At 40.8% G+C, this 21329-nt stretch overlaps 3 protein-coding genes across 4 annotated transcripts in view; 2 read left to right on the top strand and 1 right to left on the bottom strand.

Moving 5' to 3' along the window:
- Window positions 1-39: 39 nt before the first annotated feature.
- Window positions 40-1037, bottom strand: gig2o (grass carp reovirus (GCRV)-induced gene 2o). Its single transcript, XM_042093133.1, has 2 exons — window positions 911-1037; window positions 40-805 (listed from the first exon to the last, which is right to left on the bottom strand). The coding sequence occupies exon 2, from the start codon at window positions 798-800 to the stop codon at window positions 174-176; it is 627 nt and encodes a 208-aa protein (XP_041949067.1). The 5' UTR covers window positions 801-805; window positions 911-1037; the 3' UTR covers window positions 40-173.
- A 5965-nt stretch (window positions 1038-7002) lies between these two features.
- c5h11orf53 (chromosome 5 C11orf53 homolog) lies at window positions 7003-12755 on the top strand. Of its 2 annotated transcripts, none has more exons than XM_042093131.1 (5): window positions 7003-7172; window positions 9934-10034; window positions 11286-11328; window positions 11485-11771; window positions 12095-12755. In XM_042093131.1, exons 1-5 carry the CDS (start codon window positions 7124-7126, stop codon window positions 12533-12535), a joined length of 921 nt encoding a protein of 306 aa, XP_041949065.1. In that variant the 5' UTR covers window positions 7003-7123; the 3' UTR covers window positions 12536-12755. The 2 variants fall into 2 exon arrangements, with proteins under 2 accessions (XP_041949065.1, XP_041949066.1); XM_042093132.1 differs by having other exon boundaries at window positions 7006-7172; window positions 12119-12755.
- Window positions 12756-13031: 276 nt separating this feature from the next.
- Window positions 13032-21329, top strand: part of stk36 (serine/threonine kinase 36 (fused homolog, Drosophila)) — a 31194-nt gene continuing 22896 nt past the window's right edge. Inside the window, exons 1-11 of the mRNA XM_042093121.1 lie at window positions 13032-13608; window positions 13827-13923; window positions 14011-14151; window positions 14324-14401; window positions 14797-14927; window positions 15191-15440; window positions 15566-15659; window positions 15785-15951; window positions 16658-16791; window positions 17076-17217; window positions 17565-17687. Coding sequence (XP_041949055.1) covers window positions 13840-13923; window positions 14011-14151; window positions 14324-14401; window positions 14797-14927; window positions 15191-15440; window positions 15566-15659; window positions 15785-15951; window positions 16658-16791; window positions 17076-17217; window positions 17565-17687 — 1344 coding nt within the window. The 5' untranslated portion in view covers window positions 13032-13608; window positions 13827-13839. The remainder of the gene's footprint in view (window positions 13609-13826; window positions 13924-14010; window positions 14152-14323; window positions 14402-14796; window positions 14928-15190; window positions 15441-15565; window positions 15660-15784; window positions 15952-16657; window positions 16792-17075; window positions 17218-17564; window positions 17688-21329) is intronic.

Here is a 21329-nt window from a genome sequence, read left to right as displayed (position 1 = left end):
TTAGCCCTACAATGATAACCACATGCACCACACTGCAAATAAAGAATGGCCTACATGTTTTTATTTCAGTGATGGTTAAATTACACAGGCCAAGGCCCAATATATTGGAATGTTCAAATAGCACAGAGTAAACAAAATACAGCGACTAAACATAATAGGCTACTACAGGTGCACTATGGATGGCATGCATGTTTGCGTTGGAAGGGGCAAATGTTCTCCCCACAGTCCCAGCAGGGCTGGATGTCGTGCCGACCAGCTGGTTTATTTTGATGACAGCGACTGCACATATCATCTGTGCCATTCTGGCGATGTATCATTTTACGGAGATCCTTGCGTTTGGCATCATCCATACAGCAAGCCACGTCAACCACCGTGATTCTTTTGGGATCCCACACACAGTCCTCTTCTCGTCCTGTCCTGATGGCGCTAATACTGGAGTTGGGGGGCACCCAGGCGCAATCATATCCATTCTGGTGCCAAGTTTTTTGCATCGGATGGTTGTCACAGTCAATCTTTTTGACCCTGCCAACACGTACCTTCAGCTTAAACACAACTTTTTCCTTTTTGTCGGTATTTAGTGGGTAACATTTCGCTTTGTCAATGTTACGGCTGACATACACCCCAGCACCTAGCATTCCGTCCTTAGATTGTTGGAAACCATTGGTGACTATTGTCTTTGCGATGCGCAGGTGTGTGCCATGGTACATTGTGTAGGTACGTCCAGATTTTGGGTCCTCGTCGGCTGACAGAGTGTTATCCGAAACAGACTCCCAACCCGAGAAAGTTATCGCATCGTCCATTATCCCTACAGGAGAATTTTCGGTTAAATGCATTGCTGAAATAGACTACTGTAAATGTATGTAGGCTATGTATGAATGGTGCTAAATAAGGTGCTGTTGATAAGGCCTACCTTCTTATCCCGTCTTGTTGTTTGGTGTCGTTTCCTGGAATTGCACTTGTTTGTGGCACTTTAGGAGAAAGACAACCAAGACTAAAATAGTGTTGTGTTAAGTGACTTTCGTTTTCGATTTAGACAAATGAAAACCCTTCTCAGCCACTGCGCATGCGTTTTCGTGCGCTTGTCTACTGATGGTTTTTTTAAACCCCTAACTTCATTTTGAATAGTTGAAAATGAGCAATTGTTCCTATTTTCCATAGCAGTGGTTCCCAACCTTTTTTCAGTGATGTACCCCCTGTGAAATATTTTTTTAGCCAAGTACCCCCTAACCAGCGCAAAGCATTTTCAGTGTCTAATTATGACCGCCGCGCAGCGAAGCGGCGGTCATATAGGTTTAGTCAGATTTTTTTTTTTTTTTTCTTTTTCGCATGCCCAAATTTCCGTCAATGATTCCCGGGACACTGAAAGACCGGGGTACACGAAACTTGGTGGGCATGTAACCCCACATGGATAGCATGGAACCATCGTTTTTCGTTTTGATCTGTAGCCCCCCCGCTGGACTGGACCCCCGAAAGGAGGGTAGGACAGACACAGTTTTCTGTGAATATCTCGAAAACCGTAGGGTTTAGGAGGACCATTTTTTTTTTGTATGTTGATCTCAAGGGGCCATGTCAACTCATTCCATAACCACTCATTTATTGTATAGCGCCACCTAGTTAAACACAAAAAAGTAAAAATGAGGTGGTGTAATTGAAGGTATCTGTGACCTAACATAGTCAAAACTGCACGAAATTGGAATTGTAGGATCATTATGACACCCTCTGTATGCACGCCAAGTTTTGTGGAATTCCATTCATGGGGGGCCACACAATAAATTAATTTATGTTACTATACACCAACTGGCCTGTAGGTGGCCGGAGACAGTTTTCTGTGAATATCTCGATAACCGTAGGGCCTAGGAGGTCCACCTTTTTTTTGTATGTTGGTCTTAAGGGGGCATGTCAACCCATCCCATTACCACTTATTTCATGTATAGCGCCACCTAGTTAAAAATTAAAAAGCAAAAAATTAGGTGTTTTCATCACAATATCTCTGGCTGACAAGGTCAAAACTGCACGAAATTAAAAGTGTAGGATCATTATGACACCCTCCGAATGCATGCCAAGTTTTGTGTACTTTCGTTCATGGGGGGCCTTACAATAAAATAATTTATGTGTACATTTAGTGACGTACACCAACAAGGATTCCCGGGACACTGAAAGACCGGGGTACACAAAACTTGGTGGGCATGTACCCCCACATGGATAGCATGGAACCGTCATTCTTCGTTTTGATCTGTAGCCCCCCTGCTGGACTGGACCCCCCGAAAGGAGGGTAGGGCAGACACAGTTCTCTGTGAATATCTTGAGAACTGTAGGGCCTAGGATGACCAATTTTTTCCGTATGTTTGCCTCCAGGGGTCATGTTAACCCATTCCATGTGCACACATGTGCATAAACAGATACACACGCACACACATACATTTACAGTAATCATACGTATGACACATACTCACACAGTAGACATATGTACGCATGCATGCACATGCACAAACACACATACGCAGGCAAACACACAAGCACGCACATACACACACACACACACACACCTACACACATAAACATAAATTTGTACACGCACACATGCACATAATTCAAGAATTTTTCCCGTCATCTACTCCCTGAATTTTTGGTCATTGATACCCGGGACACCGAACCACCGGGGTACATGAAATTTGGTGGGTATGTAGCCCCACTAGACTTTTACGGAAAAATTTAATTTCGTCCCCGGGGACCACCACCAATTTCATCCATGGGGGGGTCTAAAAAAATTAGGTTATGTGTACATTTAGTGACTGTACACTCATTGGCCTGTAAATGGCGGTGCACACATATACACATGCACACACACAGGCACCCACATACTATCGGTATTAGAACGGCCGATACATAATTACAAATTCAGTAGGATTAAAAGAAAGCCAAAATAAATATTCATCATCATCATCATGGCTGCATTTTCAGTATTGGCGATAAGTAGTCGTTTGTCCACTAGATGGCGCATCGTTGCAGTGAGACGTAATTTTGTTGGAAGTTAAAAGTGGGTTGGAAAAAACAATGGACGCTTCCTACAAGGACTGTAATTTACCTCAGCGGACATCTAATAAGGATAGGACGATGTTCACATGAAGTGTAATTCCCATTTCTTCTTGAAGCCGAAATAAATCTGAGGATGTTTATCGGACATGCTTGGTTTTTACTGCAGGTACGTTAATCTTGTAATATCAATAAGGACCTAGGTAATGTTACCGTTAGCGTTAGTTGAGTGATGGAGGCATTTGATTGATTGCATTTGTAGAAAACTATAAATGCGGTTATACCAAGCAAATTGATAGCAGCACTGTTTGTATCTTTCGACTGTCATTTATTGCACGTGCTACAAAATCATTCTGTGCAATGGAAGATTTACCAACGTTACACCGGTCTGATACAGTTTTGCCTATACATGCGTGAGACTGAGACGCCTGTTTATTTTGTTTTAAGTGCGTGCAGGGTGTGAGAGGGGAATCGATGTGCTTTGATTACAGCTTGGTAGTTGTAGTCTTGTGAAATTAAAAAGCACGTGTGTGTGAAGTATCCAAACAATGACACCTTCATTTCATTATGGCTGCTTTAGCAACACACCTTAAGCTACTGTGTAGTGGGTCCCATCTAGAAGTGGCTACTTCATTCGCGCTTTCCTTGACTCATGGAGCTGCTTGAATGTTATTACAATTTTTCGCCACGATATGGCAGTTTAAGTCCGCTTGATACTGTAAGGCGTAAGCCATTGGTTTCCAAAGGAGATTTTATTTGTGTCGCCAGCATAGCCTATTGACAATTTATGTTGTAAATAGGCCTACCTTATAATCCTACCTGTAGCTCGTTTCAGACTAGGCTACTGTTACTTAATTTGTGCATTAACAATAACGTTTCAGACTACTGTTACTTAATTTGTGCATTGACAATAAAGTATTACATGAACTAAAGATGACTAAAATCTTATGTAGAAGAAGAAACATTCACAAAAAATCCATCCATCCAAAAATGACCTTTGTTTTTGATAGCTGTTGAAAACGGCATAAACGGCATTGTTATAAATACACAATAAATAAATAAATAAATAAATAAATAACATTATGCTGATACCTTTTGCTTTTCCCAAATACAATGTAGCCTACAGGTGGAAGTGACCTTTCATCAATCCAGTTGCAATGGATGAACTGTGATTAACTGCCCTACTTGTGATTGTTCAGAGATTTTAAAGGTTTTATAACAATGCTACATCTTCTTTGGCTATTCTACAATCTATTCACCTTTTCAGCATCAGTAGGCTACTTTCTGTGCAGCCGCACACACACACTCAGGCATGCCAAACAAGCATACACAAAAGTTTCAAGAGTGGGGGATGGAGTAAAATATGGAGACAAATTGAAGTGTGATTTATTTTCGCGGAACGGATGTACAGGACTGAGCGGCGGTCATAATTTGTACCGCTATGCGGTACATCTAGTTTATTAAACTTTGGAACTAATAAACACATACACATACAACTTATATTTTCCTGAAATATTTATTAAATAATTGTTAAAAAGTATTTTGCATGGATTCTACTTTTTAAATATATGAATATTTTATCCCTTAGTTTTTTTAGGGCATTTTCACTACCTTTAGTCATAAGGATTTATTCTGGTCATTGTAAGTGCCACACACACATATTATATATTGTTTTTTCCGACAGAGTCGAGGCTATCCAGATCTGCCATCATTTCATGTATTAGTACTAGCATTGATTTTATTTTGATTTTTAAAGAATTAAAATATAAAAAGCGTATTATAAAAAATCTTATATTTTGACATGTATCTCACCACAGCAAGCTCATAACTCTACATGTATTTCATGTGTGTGTAGGGCAGACTGTCCTGAATCTGGCAATATCATTGCCACGGTGGAGGGATTCTCTGGGGCTGAGCAATTTACAGGCATATGTGGTGTGCGCCTTACAGAAATAAATGACTTTTTTTTTAATTTAGTGATTAAAAATTACCTTTCTGCGCTCCATATCTGGAACACGAACTGATCTGACCTGACTTGACCCGAGTTTACGTGTGTGTGCCTATCTGCACTCATTATTCTCTACAACTTTTTACTGCGTTGCCATGAACAAAGTAAAGGCAAAAAAAGTGTTTCTTTGTCGAACAAATTGGGATGCACTGTGAGCCTTGAGTTGAATGCCATGCAGGAATTTGCTAGGATCTCAAAACTGGATTATGAACATTCTTTGCCATAGAGAAACACAATAGCGTTGGATTATAAACATGCTTTTCCACAAAAACAGACAAAAACGTGAGGTAAGTCTGTTTTATAACCCAGAAGGATGTACTTGGTATCAAATGATAGCTCTGTGTCTCATCTTTCATCTGACATGCGTGGCATATCTATCCGATCACAGGTCCGCGAGTAATTCAAACGATAGTGTGCAGTTGGTTTTTGTACATGACGTTATTATTTTGCAGTCACTTCGTCTGTTTTCATAAGCCAGAAGGATCGACATACTTGGATGGATACCAATGGATTACAATGGAATCCATTACCAATGGATAGCCCTGTGTCTCCTCTTTCATATGATAAGCTTGCCATATCTATGCGTTCACGGGTTCGCGAGTAATTCAAACGAGAGTAATGGGTGCGCAGGTGAACGCAGAGACTGTAAATATGATGCAAAATGATTTAATTTCATGATTTTTTTTTATCTTCATACTTTAACGTACAGACAAGTGCGTGGTCTCGTTGGAAAGCCTCACTTCTGCTCTGTGACACAATAAAGGCTTCTCGCTGAGTATGAACAGTTGCGGAGCAATAACAGAGAAGAAAGGGTGTGTTTTTTGACGCACTTTGCGTAATCGGCTTCTACGGGTTAAAATCTCACGTAACCCCTGGAGTGCCTTCACGTACCCCCAGGGAACCACTGTTCCATAGAAAGCTTAATCATTCAAAAGCACTGAACTGTACGGTTAGGCAACCAGCAACAGCTTGCAAATGGGATAAATTCCAGGGGTAAAATTTTAAATGATAAATTAAGACAACGTGTTGATAAAGTGTAGTGTTATGACTGACCTTAAGGTATTTATGTGTCAGTAGGCATGTGTGTCTGTTTGTGTGTGTGTGTGTGTGTGTGTGTGAGCATCCCTGAGGTTGTGAGATGCAAAAAAAAGAAGACATTTACACTGTGATATTGAAGTTCGTTCGTGTCACTTTAGGCCTCTGTAGGCTACTCTGTAGGCCTACTCTGCGCTCACCCTTAAAGTGCTCTATGACTCATGTTTCATTAATTACAGAGAGCACACAGAGTTATCAGAGTTTTGTGCTGGCAGGCCAAAGTCCATGTGAATAGAATTTGGTATCATATCCTACTGAGTCTTGAGACATTCAACTACGGCAATATTGTACGGTTTATTTGCATTTTTTTATATAACACCAAACAACAAGACGGGATAAGAAGGGCCTTATCAACAGCACCTTATTTAGCACCATTCATACATAGCCTACATACATAGGCCTACATACATTTGCAGTAGTCTATATATACAATAGGATGAGGAGAATCAGTTGACATATGTCCAGTGTAAGATAGAAACATGCATAATATATACGTGTGATATTATTTCCGTGGCTTCATTGAAGACATCCAGGGGAGTAGAGGAGTACAGCCGTTGAGTACTGGGGAAACCCCATCAACAGAGAACAAGTAGTCTTTGTAAAATCAACAGTCACACAGAACCCTACAATTCACAAATGCAGCTGACAAAGAATGCACACACACAACCAATACATCATGACAGCAGTCTAATCATCCTTTCTGGACATAGTCCTTCACCACCCCTTTGCTGTCATCACAGCAGAGAGCCTGTCATATTTTCCATTAGCATGGTCCATAGTTCCTCTAATCTAGAATGTTGATGCAAATGACTGTGAAACGTCTTTCAGCCAATAATTTGCATTTATTAAAATTGACTCGCAAGGCACACTGTGTGGGTATATAGGTTGAATGATCCACAACACATCCTCATAAGGCCAAAGGCAAAGATTTGTCCTTCTGCTTGATATAATGACTAAATGAAACATTAACTGGAGTGACTAATTCACATGTCTATTTCCCCAAACTCCTGGAACAACACCAACGCCATGGAAACAGGTATGTTTGGTTGCTGAATAGATTAATATACAATTTAACCTACAATATGTTTAGGCTGTCTGATAGTGATAGGGTAGGTTATCGCAAACATTATTTCCCTAATTTCTGTAAACTATAATCTACTTTTATTCAGATTAAAACGTTGTGGCCTAATTTACGAGGAACGTGTTCTGAAATAATGTCAAATCGCTTTCAACCCTATTGCGTTGCTTAGATTAAAGTGAAAAAATTATAGACATGTTTAAACAGCCATACATTTTGTGTCACAATTGATATGATTCATATGATTGGAAATTAAACACAATTAAACAAGAACAAATAGGCTTCACTGTAGTCTAGAACTTTACCCCTGGGGCCGGTCTACAAGGAAGATGCTCAAAGCGTTGTTTTCTCAACGATGCTCAAAGTCTTGTTTTCATGCATGCGTGCGTAACACTGTGCGTAACACAATGCTCGTTGTTCCAGGTAGCATGCGCAACATTTTAAGTAATTCGGTAAATAATCTTACATACATGCTTATACATGATTAGGCCAAAAGATAAAAGTAAATAAAGTAAAAACATTACATTACATTTCCAATGTGGCCTACTGGTTAGCACTTCGGACCTGTAACCGGAGGGTTGCCGGTTCCAACCCCGACCAGTAGGCATGGCTGAAGTGCCCTTGAGCAAGGCACCTAACCCCGAGCGCCGCTGTTGATGCAGGCAGCTCACTGAGCCGGGATTAGGGTTGCAAAATTCCGGGAATTTTCTAAATGGGAAACTTTCCATGGGAATTAATGGGAATTTTTAATATGGCAAGTTAGTCTATAACAGGGAACTTAAATGTAGTGGACAAAACCCTATCTTGCAGTCTAATATTAGTTAAAACAACCTGATTTAATTTCAGTCGAATTTCTACCCTGCACATATGTCAATCACATGCACACAGCAATAGGCATAGGCTGCTAGACATAAAGGAAACCTATGGTGCGTTTATATGCATGGGGGAAAAATGTTCCAACCAATCAGATTTTGTTGTTGAGTGGTGTGGTGTATCTTGGGAAGTTCAGTGTTGCTAGTTTAGCACTCTAGTAAACCATAGGCAGAGAATGCTAGCTAGCTTTGTATGTTAGGTTAAGCAAAATACCAACATACAAATCATATTGCTTATTTCGAAACAAAATGTTAATGTTTGTATATGAAACAGTTTGTATGAATTACCCAAAATTCCCAGTTAATTCCCGTAAATTCCCATAAATTCCCATAATTTCCTTTAATTCCATGATGGTTTCCAATTTGGAATATTTCCAAAATTCCCCAGCTTAACTTCCCATGGTAAGTTTCCGGAAAGTTTCCAGAAATTTACCGGAAATTTTCCGCCCCTTTGCAACCCTAGCTGGGATTAGTGTGTGCTTCACCTCACTGTGTGCTGTGTGTGTTTCACCAATTAATGGATTGGGGTAAATGCGGAGACCAAATTTCCCTCATGGGATCAAAAGAGTATATATATTTATACTATATATAATGTTTCTGCCAGAGACAAACATTTACATTTACATTTATTAATTTGGCGGACACGCTTATCCAAAGCTAAATGCAATGGAACATTTAAGCTATTAACATTTAAGCATTTTAAAATTTAAGGCACAGAGCTACAACTACAGCAATAGAATAACATTCAAGCTAACATTTAAGCCTTTTAACATTTCAACTTTTAAACTACAAAGTTATAGCTACCTAGGAATTACCACTGCATTAAAATAGTAGAGGATAGGAGTGCCTGCGTATTAAGTATTAAAAGTATGGAGGATGACAAGAGGTAGAAAAGGAGGTAGAGAGGGAAGTGGAGAGGGAGGAGGGAAGAGGGGGAAGAGTGTGGTAAGTGCTAGGAGTGTGTGAGGTTAAGTGCTAGGAAAGGCAACGTTTAATGTGGAATGTGTTAACAGGAAATGTATGCACCCCTGAATATTGAACAACACTATATTGCCAAAAGTATTGGGTCACCTGCCTTGACTCGCATATAAACTTAAGTGACATCCCATTGAAGTACGACAGAGTTTGGTGTGGATGAACTTGACTGGCCTGCACAGAGTCCTGACCTCAACCCTATAGAACACCTTTGGGATGGATTAGAGCAGAGACTGAAAACCAGGCCTTCACATCCAACATCAGTGTGTGACCTCAGAAATGCACTTCTGGAAGAATGGTCAAAAATTCCTCCTAAACCTTGTGGAAAGCCTTCCCAGAAGAATTGAAGCTGCTATAGCTGCAAAGGGTGGTCCGACGTCATATTAAACTCTATGGATTAAGAATGTCACTTCACTTCATATGCGAGTCAAGGCAGGTGACCCAATACTTTTGACAATATAGTGTATTTGCAAATAATTCAATATAGGCATACACATCATATTAACTAACTCTGAACAACCAGCTAATTCTAAATGAAGGTGACTGTAAGTAACCTGCTTATTACTGTGAAACCTGTGGATACAAGTGCATCAAATGTTAATAAATTGCAGGATGTTGTGGCATGATCTTGGCATTTTTGCCAAGTAATACTAATCTTTGACTTGTGCAAATAGGCCTAAATATGATCATAGGATAAGCTATTATTTTTGGGGGGCAGGAGTGTGAGTGTGTGTGGTGTATGTGAGTGTGTGTGTGTGTGTGAGAGGGAGGGGGTTCTTTTACCTCTGGAATATTATTGTTTTCCATATATTTCTCAGGCGTGTATATAGATCACTCACTTGTGATTATTGTTTCAATCCTTGTATGTGCAGATTATTCCAAAAGAGTCTACCAGGGTGTCAGAGTCAAACATACTGTTAAAGATCTCCTTGCAGAAAAACGATCAAGGCAGACTAACGTTCCCCGGTTTAATGTGAGTTGTGCATCCATTTACATTTACCTGTTTTGTCCTGTTTTATTCTTCCACTATTATAAACATGATTCAGATACATTCTATGATTTCATTTTATGTGTAACACCCATGCTAAAACCTCATAGAAGACAAAATCCGGTTTGTCCATATAAGCAAATTAGAACACCCATATGCTCATGTACTCTGTGGCCAATCAAAGTATACTGTTCTCTTAGTATTGTGAATCCTCTAATAGACTTCAAAACTTTCAGCAGTTAGTGTCAATGGTATCATGACACATACCGGTTATTATGGCTGAACGTAACAACGAAGTACTCTATCCTAAGTTGCTGGACACTATGAGATTGACATCAGACTGTGCCTGCCAAAACCACAACCTTCCTGTACCTTCCCGTCCTAATATCAATGGGCCGTTGTTCTAGAGGCGGTTAGCTCAGCTGGTAGCAAGTTAATCAGAAAAGACCTCTATCTGAGACAATAGAAGAGTTCAAGGCAGTATACTGTTGCTGGTATTAAGAAGCTAACTCTGTCAACTCTGGAGATTTCACTTATAAATTAACAGCAAAAGCATGACTTGCTGATTCTATGTGATCCCAATATGTTTACAACAAATTTTTCTTTTACCACTATCATTGAAAGCTAGAAGTAGAAAAAAATCCTTAACAAAATATGTTACAAGCTAGTGCATGCTCTGACAAGGTAACACAATTGTGATCCAATTATGTCAACAAGAGTAACTTTCAAAGTTCCCTTTGAAATGGCGTAGGTCTCTCCTTGATCAGAATGGCAGGTGGGATACCTCACAAGTCATCCATTCACATATTAACTCTGGGAAGAGCACGCAAAAGGTCCAGACACGCAAACGGAAGAGCTGTGGGTGCGCCTCCACTGTGACATGGGCAAATCACATTCAAATATCCACCCACAAAATTTGCCTGTCGTCTAGTTGCCTCAGTCCTTATTTTAGTTTTTTTTTTCTAAGATGTCTATTTTAGCTCCATGTCTCTCATTGTATGGAATCAGCAGTAATGTGTTACAAATTTCAATCCTTTACTTTTTTACTAATTTCAACGTAGTGAGATTAAATTATAACTAGTGGAGTGAAAAAGCCAGCATGCTAAATGGGTGGGTGATAATGGATCATAAAAACAAAATAAAGAAATCTCTCATGCAGTATGTGGTGTCTGGGCACAGGACAAAGGTTATAAAATAAATAGTATAGAAATGATTTTTTTCTTTTCTGGTTCACAGGCAGGGACCAATCCCTCACAAGCAGCATTTGTTCAGATGCCAGGTGAATTCTCATATTTCTATACGTTCATCGCAAACCATAACACTGTAAAAATAAGAGTACTACTGAAAAGGATCTTTAGATACACTGACAAGAGCAAAGGGGCCAAATTCAGAAAAAAAATCCATTCTCCTCTTACAGTCTCACATGTTCTTCCAGGTTACTACAGCATGCGGAGACCATTCCTCCAAGACTCTGAGCTCTGCCATCCCATGAAGCAGTACTCCACAGACACATACTCCTCTAGCCTTGGGGGCAAGGCTTTCTCTTATGACCACCCCTCCAGCTACCCCTTCATTGACAGCTACTACCCGAGCGACTCTTTTGGCGATTACCGCACTGCTTCGACATACAGCACAAGTGGAGGGTCTCTATTCCCACCGTCATCATTACCACCTCTGTTGCCACCCATGTCTGCAGAGTCATCTACGTCGCACCTTCTTTTGGTAGATATGCTTTTACTGCAGCTAATGGTGGGGTTGTTAAAGGCTACAGCATTGGCCTGCTCAATGGTAGTTTTCTAGGAGTAATTTAAGAGGTTATCTGCTGATGTGAGAATTAAATGTGAAATTAAAACTTCACTAAATGACTTCTTTTTTCCCCACTAAATTATAATGAGCAACGGGCTGTAAGCTATAGTAGCCTATGCATGAAGGGTGGCCATTTTTCATTTAAGCCATTTATAAGTTTCACACCAAAAAAAGCTTACAGACTTGACACTAGGACACATGCATTATCTCTATTGTATTCTATTCCACTCATTCTAAAGCCTTGGCTGTGCCACACCCTACAGAGAGACGCATGGGATCAGCCAACTGAAGTCCCAGTGAGTCAGCCAGATGTGTTGTGTCCCGAGGGGACCACTCCTGTGACCGGATCTCCTTCCATGGCTACCCAAGATTCTGAGAGTGCCTCAACATACCGCATGCCCACTTCACGCACTGGTGGATCAATGTCGTCCAGCTCCCAGCCATATCCAGTGCAGCCACTGGAAGAGGTTCCCTATCCTGCCACGTCATACGCTCCTGTGTCCAACTTCTCCCTTACCCCGTACATGACTGTTCCTGGAGACCTTGCTGTGGCAAAGATGCCAACCATGTCTTCAGAGGAAACTGGCGATGGCTCAGTGGCCCAGAGTGACACATCCACCTGGGCCAAGGATGACGGCAATGGTTCCTGGCTGTCTTATGAGACTAGAAGGGCTTTTTGATGGGTCCTCTTACGGAACTTATTAGGCCTAGAGCAGCCCGAAGAAATTTGACTCTGCACGAGAATATTTTTCAAATGGATTTTTTTCATGACATGCATTAACAACATGAAGGACACTAACGCTATCTTATTTTTTGTCTGTTTTTATTAGTATCAGTGTGGTTGTGTTGTGCTGTAGTATACTAGCGATACGATACCTTAATAAAACAAGCAAACCAGGGGATTTCTCGAAGGTGTAACTTAATGTCATCAACGTTAGAAAAACATGCAGCACAGAAACGTCCAAATAACTAGGCAAACCCCTATTTCCTTTCTTGATGAGTTTGTGCGAAAGACGGACAGACTTGGCATATGGTTGCTAAGACGCAAAGGTGTTGTCATGTTCAGGCCCCATTAGCGTTTAACTGACAATAGCTGTTCAAGGTTTCGCCTGCATCGATAGGGATAGATTTGGTGCTTAAAGTTTAAAAACTAGCTACAAGTTATAATAGGTTTGCATCATTGTTTTAAATAATGTATGAGTGTTTCAGTACTCGTGTTAGTTTTGGATTACCTCTTAAACATAAGATTACGTTATATGAGTTTTCGAAGAGGCATGTGTTTCTCAACCACGAAGTTGCTAGGCGCCTTTTGTTTTCATTCCTGATGTTACAGATATGTCAAGCGTGCTAGCATCTAGCTCTAAACTTTTTGTGGATCAACTTTTTACTACGCTGGCTAAATTAAGTTAGTTGTTGTATCTAAATACGGGAGCTAGATATATTTGATTTGTTGTTGTGTTTAGTGATATATTCGGAGAAGCTTCTTAATTTATCATGAGATACATTATTACAATGGAGGTGGAGGAGGGGAATAACGTTACAGAAGTTTTCGTCCATATGCTATTTAGCCTATCAACTGCTAGTTTCTTATCCTAGCTGTTGGACGTAATATCTAACTTGAAACAACTAACGTTAGCATATCTGGGGTAGCGTCCGTTGAGTCGGTAACATTACATTACCAACGTTGGTTTTCATGGTCAGACAAGGACTGCTTGAAATCAGTAAAGATACACTCTTGCTTTCTAGCACTACTGTAAGTAATAGAAGCTACAGTTAACGTTATGAAAATGTATGTGAGTGATGATGGCTAACGTTACATCATCAGGTTACAAACAGTAACGTTATTTCACGTTTAACAGGCTTAACAAGCAATAACGTGTATTTAGTCTTAGCACTTCGCACTGTTTATATAAACCTGAAGCTACAGCAAAACCTTTGGGATTGACAAACAATTCAAAGTCAAACTTACAGCTAATGCCAAACCATGGAACTGTACCATGTATTGGAGATGATAGGAGAGGGCTCCTTTGGTCGAGTTTACAAAGGTCGCCGAAAGTACAGCGGGCAGGTAAGCTTGACATGGTTATTCGAAATCTGTTCAGGCTAGGTGGAGATGTATGGTTTTTGACATCTTCTTTCTCCTAACATTGTACAGGCGGTGGCGCTCAAGTTCATACCAAAAGTGGGTCGCTCAGAGAAGGAGCTTCGCAGCCTCAAAAGAGAGATTGAAATCATGAGAGGATTAAGACATCCCAACATAGTATTGCTCTTGGACAGCTTCGAGACTGACAGGGAGGTGGGAGAAACTATCATATCCGATCTTACTGTACAGCATGCCCTATTCCTAAAATGGCAATTCATTTGTATGTTAAACAGACAATTTTGACATTACATGAAAACAGGTTTAGGTTTTACACTGAACTTGTGTGTGAATAAATGAATGTTTGACTGACCGACGCTTCTTGTAGGTGGTTGTAGTTACAGAATATGCTGAAGGGGAGCTGTTCCAAATACTGGAGGATGATGGCAGCTTACCTGAGAGCCAGGTAGACTACACAAGAACTTGATATTTGTCATCTTTTCAATGCAAGACTTTTTTCCCCAAGATCAACAGGGAATAGCTGCATATAACCCATTAAACTTACCCATATTGCTCAGAAGGGCTTTGCTGGCAGTTACACAAGCAGCTTTCAACTTGAGCTCTTAATGACTTAACTCTAAAATAAACATGAATATGAGTATGTTAAGCCATATTAGAGTAAAATTTATGTCAGCTATGTCAACTAGATCAGCTGTTATAGTACTGCTTGATTATGCGTTATCCGTCTTAAACTTATAAGCTCAGCAGCTGATCCATCGAATCTAAACCTGTAAACATACTTTAGGCCTCATGATTATGGTGGCTGAGCTAGTGCTATACTGCAAACTCTTGTGTATGTAGGTACGTGCAATTGCCTGCCAGTTGGTGTCTGCCCTGTACTACTTGCACTCCCATCGGATTCTTCATCGAGACATGAAGCCGCAAAACATCCTACTTGGGAAAGGAGGAGTTGTGAAGCTGTGCGATTTCGGGTATGTCTATCTCTACCACACTCTAAGCTAATTTGTATTAGTACATTTCTATTTGTGTGTAATGTTAGATTTATACTCACCAAGATTTCGTAATCTTGTGTCAAGACAGTGGCAGATGTGTGCATGTGTTCTTTAAAACCGTTTATGCATTAGTGTACAAAATGGAAATTTAATTAACAAAGGACATGCATGACGTTAACCATTGCATGCTAAAATGTATACAGCAATGTTTTCCTTACATATGAACCCTCTTGATTTCCTAGCTTTGCCCGTGCTATGAGTGTGTCCACTCTGGTGCTGACCTCCATAAAGGGAACGCCACTCTACATGTCCCCGGAGCTGGTGGAGGAGAAGCCCTATGACCACACGGCTGACCTCTGGTCCCTGGGCTGCATCCTGTACGAGCTCCACACTGGAGTGCCCCCTTTCTACACCAACTCCATCTTCCAGCTGGTGCAGCTGATCGTCAAGGACCCCGTGAAGTGGCCGGAGACCATGAGCCCGGGCTGCACGGTACTGAAATGCTGCATGGTCATTGGTCGGTCCACATGTTTACACAGGAAATGTTTTTTGTTTCAGTTAATGTTGACAGCTTTGACTGTTTGTTTGTTTGTTTGTTTGTTTGTTTTACTGGGCAGAACTTCTTACAAGGTTTGTTGACGAAGGATCCCCAGAGAAGGCTGTCATGGCCTCACCTCCTTCAGCACCCGTTTGTTGCTGATGAAGTTCTAGGTGAGTTTCACTGTTGTGGCGCTGTGTTTTATTTGACCCTAAATTTGAGATATGTATAACATTCACATTACAGCATATTTTCCACAAACCTTGCCTAATGGTTTGGTGGGTTTGGGTTTTGGTAGTGCTCTCGGACGAGGGTTCATCCAGTCCACTGACCGTCACTCCCAGTCCAGATGTGCAGGCCCAGAAGCAGCTGCAGACTGCCGAGAGGACGGCTCCCTCCGCTGGGGAGAGCAAGCTGCTGCGCAAAGCCAGGGAGCAGAGGGACAAGGAGAGGCGAGTCAGACAGGTGAGAGCAGCACAGTGTAAGTGCAACCATGAAGTCACATAGCAAAAGTCATAGTAATTTATTCTAGTAGTGACTAAATGATAAGAAAAGATCAGTAAAATCACACTATTCTGTGGATGCTTTTGAGTTCTAGTAGTGTATGGATGTACGCACATCTATACAATTCAACAGGTGCTGGATAGTAGCCAATACAAGGAAAAAGAATACAAGGAAGAAACAACGTTTCGACCATTTAGGTCTGACGAGGACCTGAGTGGTCGAAACGTTGCACCATTAAAAATGGGAGCAGGTAATGGCCTCCTTACACCAAACAACCCCCATTCAAGCTATACTCAAAAGACTACAATCTTTCAAGAATCTTTCCCAAATGTTGTCAAAGTTGCTTGGTGTAAGGAGGCCATAAGACAGTGTGCGGATATCTCTTCTTTTTCCCTGCTTTTGAGTTCTCGCCTTTTGTTTAATGATGAAATTTTGCCTGAAAACGAAAGTTAAAACTCTGTTTCCTAAAAGAATGAATAGTCCAAAAGGAGGAAATAAAGGTTTAACTGGGAAAATGTTAATGGATAAAGGTAGCTATAGAGAGGAGGAGCAGAATAGTGGTGCCTTCAGTCTTGTAAAATTTATGGACTTTTTTCAAGTCCTTTTACATAAGTAATATTTCCACATGGACTTCATTGACTGTTGTTCTTTCCATTCCGCTGACAAGGATCAGATGGGAACGTCTAAAGCGGTTCCACCAAATCAGACCCGCTCCAGAACTGCACCAGCTGGGAAAACCTCCTCTGACAACTCCACCACCGCCTGCCCCCAGTTACAAGCAAATAGCACAAGGGTCATAAGGTAACCTACTGTCTGTTAAACCCACCCACCAACACACACACATGCACACGCACACGCACACAAAAGACAAAAAAATCCACTATAGAAGTTGTTACAGTTTTCCTGTGGGGAACCGTAACAGAAGTAAATATAAAGTGAAAGTAGCTTTGACAGTATTGTGTTAAAATATACGCTGACATATATTGAAATATACACTGACATATATTGAAATATACACTGACATACATGGCATATGCACTGGGACGAGGCATAGTGCAAGTGCTCATGTCTGGCTGGGCCTGCAGGGTGCATTCGGCTCCGAGTAAAGGTCAGATCAGCAGGGACTACGATCGGGAGTTCCCCTCGGTGGAGGTCGGCCCCAGGCAACTGCTGAAGTGCTCCGGGTCAAAACAAAGCAACCTGGGCTCCGTGCGGATGGACAGTGAGGTAAAGAGCACCGTCACAACATCTCCCAGTGATGTGCCTGGGGAGAGCTGGAAGTCAGGGACCACTGGGAAGAGCCAGTCTGTCATGTCTGCATGTTGAAAAAGATGGAATAAGTTAAGAAGTAGAGGTGTGCAAAAGTGAGGCAGAATTTTCTGAAGAGAGAGATTTAGAATGATAAAATGTATCATTTACTACGTATGTATTATGTTGTACAACTCCATAACACATCACATCAGTGCAAGAACAACATGACAGTGAACAACAGGAAGATCACAACTGCTGCATCAGTCAAGCAGACTTCTTATTGTCCAGTTTTTGCAATGCACCATAATTATGTCTTCCCGTAGGACATTGACAGTGATGAAGAATGGCAAAAGTTTGCTGAAGTGACAGATTGGACATGTCAGGTTTTGGCCAACTCAAATATTTTATCCCGCCTGAAGGGAAAACTGCTTGCTTCCAAAGAAAAGGTAAGAAGGGCTCAGTTTTGTAAAGTATATTGTCATCAGTTTCTGTAAAGTTTACTCCATGCTGTTATTGTGTCCAGGCTATTGCATTTACACCTGGGTGCTGGTCATATAATTAGAATATCATCATAAAGTGATTTATGTCAGTAATTCCATTCAAAAAGTGAAACTTGTATAATGTATACATTCATTCCACAAAGACTGATATATTTCAAGTGTTAATTTCTTTTAATTTTGATGATTATAACTGACAACTAATGAAAACCCTAAATTCAGTATCTCAGAAAATTAGAATATTGCGAAAAGGTTCAATATTGAAGACACCTGGTGCCACACTCTAATCAGCTAATTAAGTCAAAACACCTGCAAAGGCCTTTAAATGGTCTCTCAGTCTAGTTCAGTAGGTTACACAATCATGGGGAAGACTGCTGACTTGACAGTTGTCCAAAAGACGACCATTGGCACCTTGCACAAGGAGGGCAAGACACAAAAGGTCATTGCTAAAGAGGCTGGCTGTTCACAAAGCTCTGTGTCCAAGCACATTAATAGAGAGGCGAAGGGAAGGAAAAGATGTGGTAGAAAAAAGTGTACAAGCAATAGGGATAACTGCACCCTGGAGAGGATTGTGAAACAAAACCCATTCAAAAATGTGGGGGAGATTCACAAAGAGTGGACTGCAGCTGGAGTCAGTGCTTCAAGAACCACCACGCACAGACGTATGCAAGACATGGGTTTCAGCTGTCGCATTCCTTGTGTCAAGCCACTCTTGAACAAGAGACAGCGTCAGAAGCGTCTCGTCTGGGCTAAAGACAAAAAGGACTGGACTGCTGCTGAGTGGTCCAAAGTTATGCAAATTGTGTATTTCCTTTGGAAATCAAGGTCCCAGAGTCTGGAGGAAGAGATAAGAGGAGAGGCACAGAATCCACGTTGCTTGAAGTCCAGTGTAAAGTTTCCAGTCAGTGATGGTTTGGGGTGCCATGTAGGGCTGTCACTTTACGTTCGAAAATCGATTGCACAATCGATTGGACCAAACAACACAAGTTTCGAAAACTAAAATAGGGAATCGATTTTAACGAAATATAAAATAATTCCGAAGTGCAGAAAGCATTGCGAACGCTAAAAAGAAAATTACCACCAATTTTACGCACCGGGAACAGCTGTTTCAATCAGCTGCTATGCTGCTCGTGTTTTGCCAAAAAATGGAGGACAACGCGATCAACCTGTGCGACATGTAGAGAGACGAGTGATGGGCCCTAATAACTTGAGGAGTTCGATGTGGAAGTACTTCGGATTTTTGGTATATCAAACTATGGAGAAGAACAAAGCGGTAGGCTACGCAAACTGTGCAATCGAGTTCTACGTAGGCGAAATTTGTTTGACATTTCTAATCGTAAACACAGACACAGCTAGGTTGAAGCCTGCAGTCATGTCACTGATGTAATGGCAGTCCACTCGGCTTACTGGTTTTCGAGAATGTTGCACTTCTGTTTGTCATTGTGCACGAAACTTCACGCCAATAAATCAGAAATATTGCTGGCTTGCGTCTACAAGCGCCCTCTTTACGTTGGTCCTGCAGTTGTTTGTGGATTGGCCTATATTTGGCGTTGAAAATGGAAACGTCTTTAGACATAAAAAATCGATTTTACAATCGATTCAATGAACACTTATGTCTCAAAAATCGAACAGGATTTTTTCACAAAAGTGACAGCCCTAGTGCCATGTCATCTGCTGGTGTTGGTCCACTGTATTTTCTGAGGTCCAGGGTCAATGTAGCCGTCTACCAGGAAGTTTTAAAGCACATCATGCTTCCTGCTGCTGACCAACTTTATGGAGATGCAGATTTAATTTTCCAACAGGTCTTGGCACCTGCACACAGTGCCAAAGCTACCAGTACCTGGTTTAAAGGAGAATTCCGGTGTGATATTGACCTAAAGTGTGTTGAAACATGATACCAAGTGTGAACGTATGTCTCATAGCCCATCTCGGCTTGTCTCCTGCACTCCAAAATCTGGCGCTAGCCGATGCTACCAACAGCTTTTTCAATGGTGGTGCTTCGGCATCGGTCTAGCCATGCAAATAAATCACTGTTTTATACCATTTACGAGGCTCAATGTATCTCCACACTTCATTGCTAGACTTCCGAGGGCCCTGACATTTAAAACGAGACATTGAGAACTTTGAAAAAGCACTGGTATTTTACTTACAAGACGATTTATACAGACAGTAGTCTGTAAGTTTAAGTTGAAAGTTTAGCGTTTGCAGCCATCTTGAATTTAGTCACGATAAGTCGAGCGAGAGTAAGAATGAACAGGTATGATAAGGGATCAGATTCCAAAAATAATTCAGTGGAAATGCATGGATTCCAGTTGCTGCCACTGGAAGAAACTGGAATCCATGCATTTCTACTGAATTATTTTTGGAATCTGATCCCTTATCATACCTGTTCATTCTTACTCGTAGCTCGACTTATCGTGACTAAATTCAAGATGGCTGCCTAAACTTTGTGAAGATACTGTCTGTATAAATCGTCTTGTAAGTAAACTACCAGTGCTTTTTCAAAGTTCTCAATGTCTCGTTTTAAATGTCAGGGCCCTCGGAAGTCTACCAATGAAGTGTGGAGATATATTGAGCCTCGTAAATGGTGTAAAACAGTGGTTTATTTGCATGGCTAGCCCGATGCAGAAGCACCACCATTGAAAAAGATGTTGGTAGCATCGTCTAACTAGCGCCAGATTTTGGTGTGCAGGGGACAAGCCAAGATGGGCTATGAGACATACGTTCACACTCGGTATCATGTTTCAACACACTTTAGGTCAATATCACACTGGAATTCTCCTTTAAGGACCATGGTATCCCTGTTCTTAATTGGCCAGCAAACTCGCCTGACCTTAACCCTATAGAAAATCTATGGCGTATTGTGTAGAGGAAGATGCGATACGCCAGACCCAACAATGCAGAAGAGCTGAAGGCCACTATCAGAGCAACCTAGGCTCTCATAACACCTGAGCAGTGCCACTGACTGATCGACTCCATGCCACGCTGCATTGCTGCAGTAATTCAGGTAAAAGGATCCTCAACTAAGTATTGAGTGCTGTACATGCTCCTACTTTTCATGTTCATACTTTTCAGTTGGCCAACACATTTCTAAAAATCCTTTATTTGTATTGGTCTTAAGTAATATTCTAATTTTCTGAGATACTGAATTTGGGATTTTCATTAGTTGTCAGTTATAATTATCAAAATTAAAATAAATAAACATTTGAAATATATCAGTCTGTGTATAATGAATGGATATAATATACAAGTTTCACTTTTTGAATGTAATTACTGAAATAAATCAACCTTTTGATGATATTCTAATTATATGACCAGCACCTGTATATTTTAATTTATTCATTTAGATTATACGTTTGTCCAAAGTGATTTTAAAAAAAAGTGATTTAAAAAAAATAGCACAATCAAGGTACAGTGTGAATAACATACATTTTTGGAACAAAAAGTACTACTTCACATAAAAATCAAGGATGGCCCTTCAGAGTCAAGTTAAGTCAAGGGGTGTAGAGAAGAGGGATAGACAGGACATTGTTGCCATTATTCCTCTTAGAGAGTGGAAAGACTTTGTCAGAGATGTGATATTGCAAAACT

This window comes from Alosa sapidissima, chromosome 5, assembly GCF_018492685.1.
Source record: "Alosa sapidissima isolate fAloSap1 chromosome 5, fAloSap1.pri, whole genome shotgun sequence".
Lineage (NCBI taxonomy): Eukaryota > Metazoa > Chordata > Actinopteri > Clupeiformes > Clupeidae > Alosa > Alosa sapidissima.
This window is presented reverse-complemented; position numbering and strand designations above follow the sequence as displayed.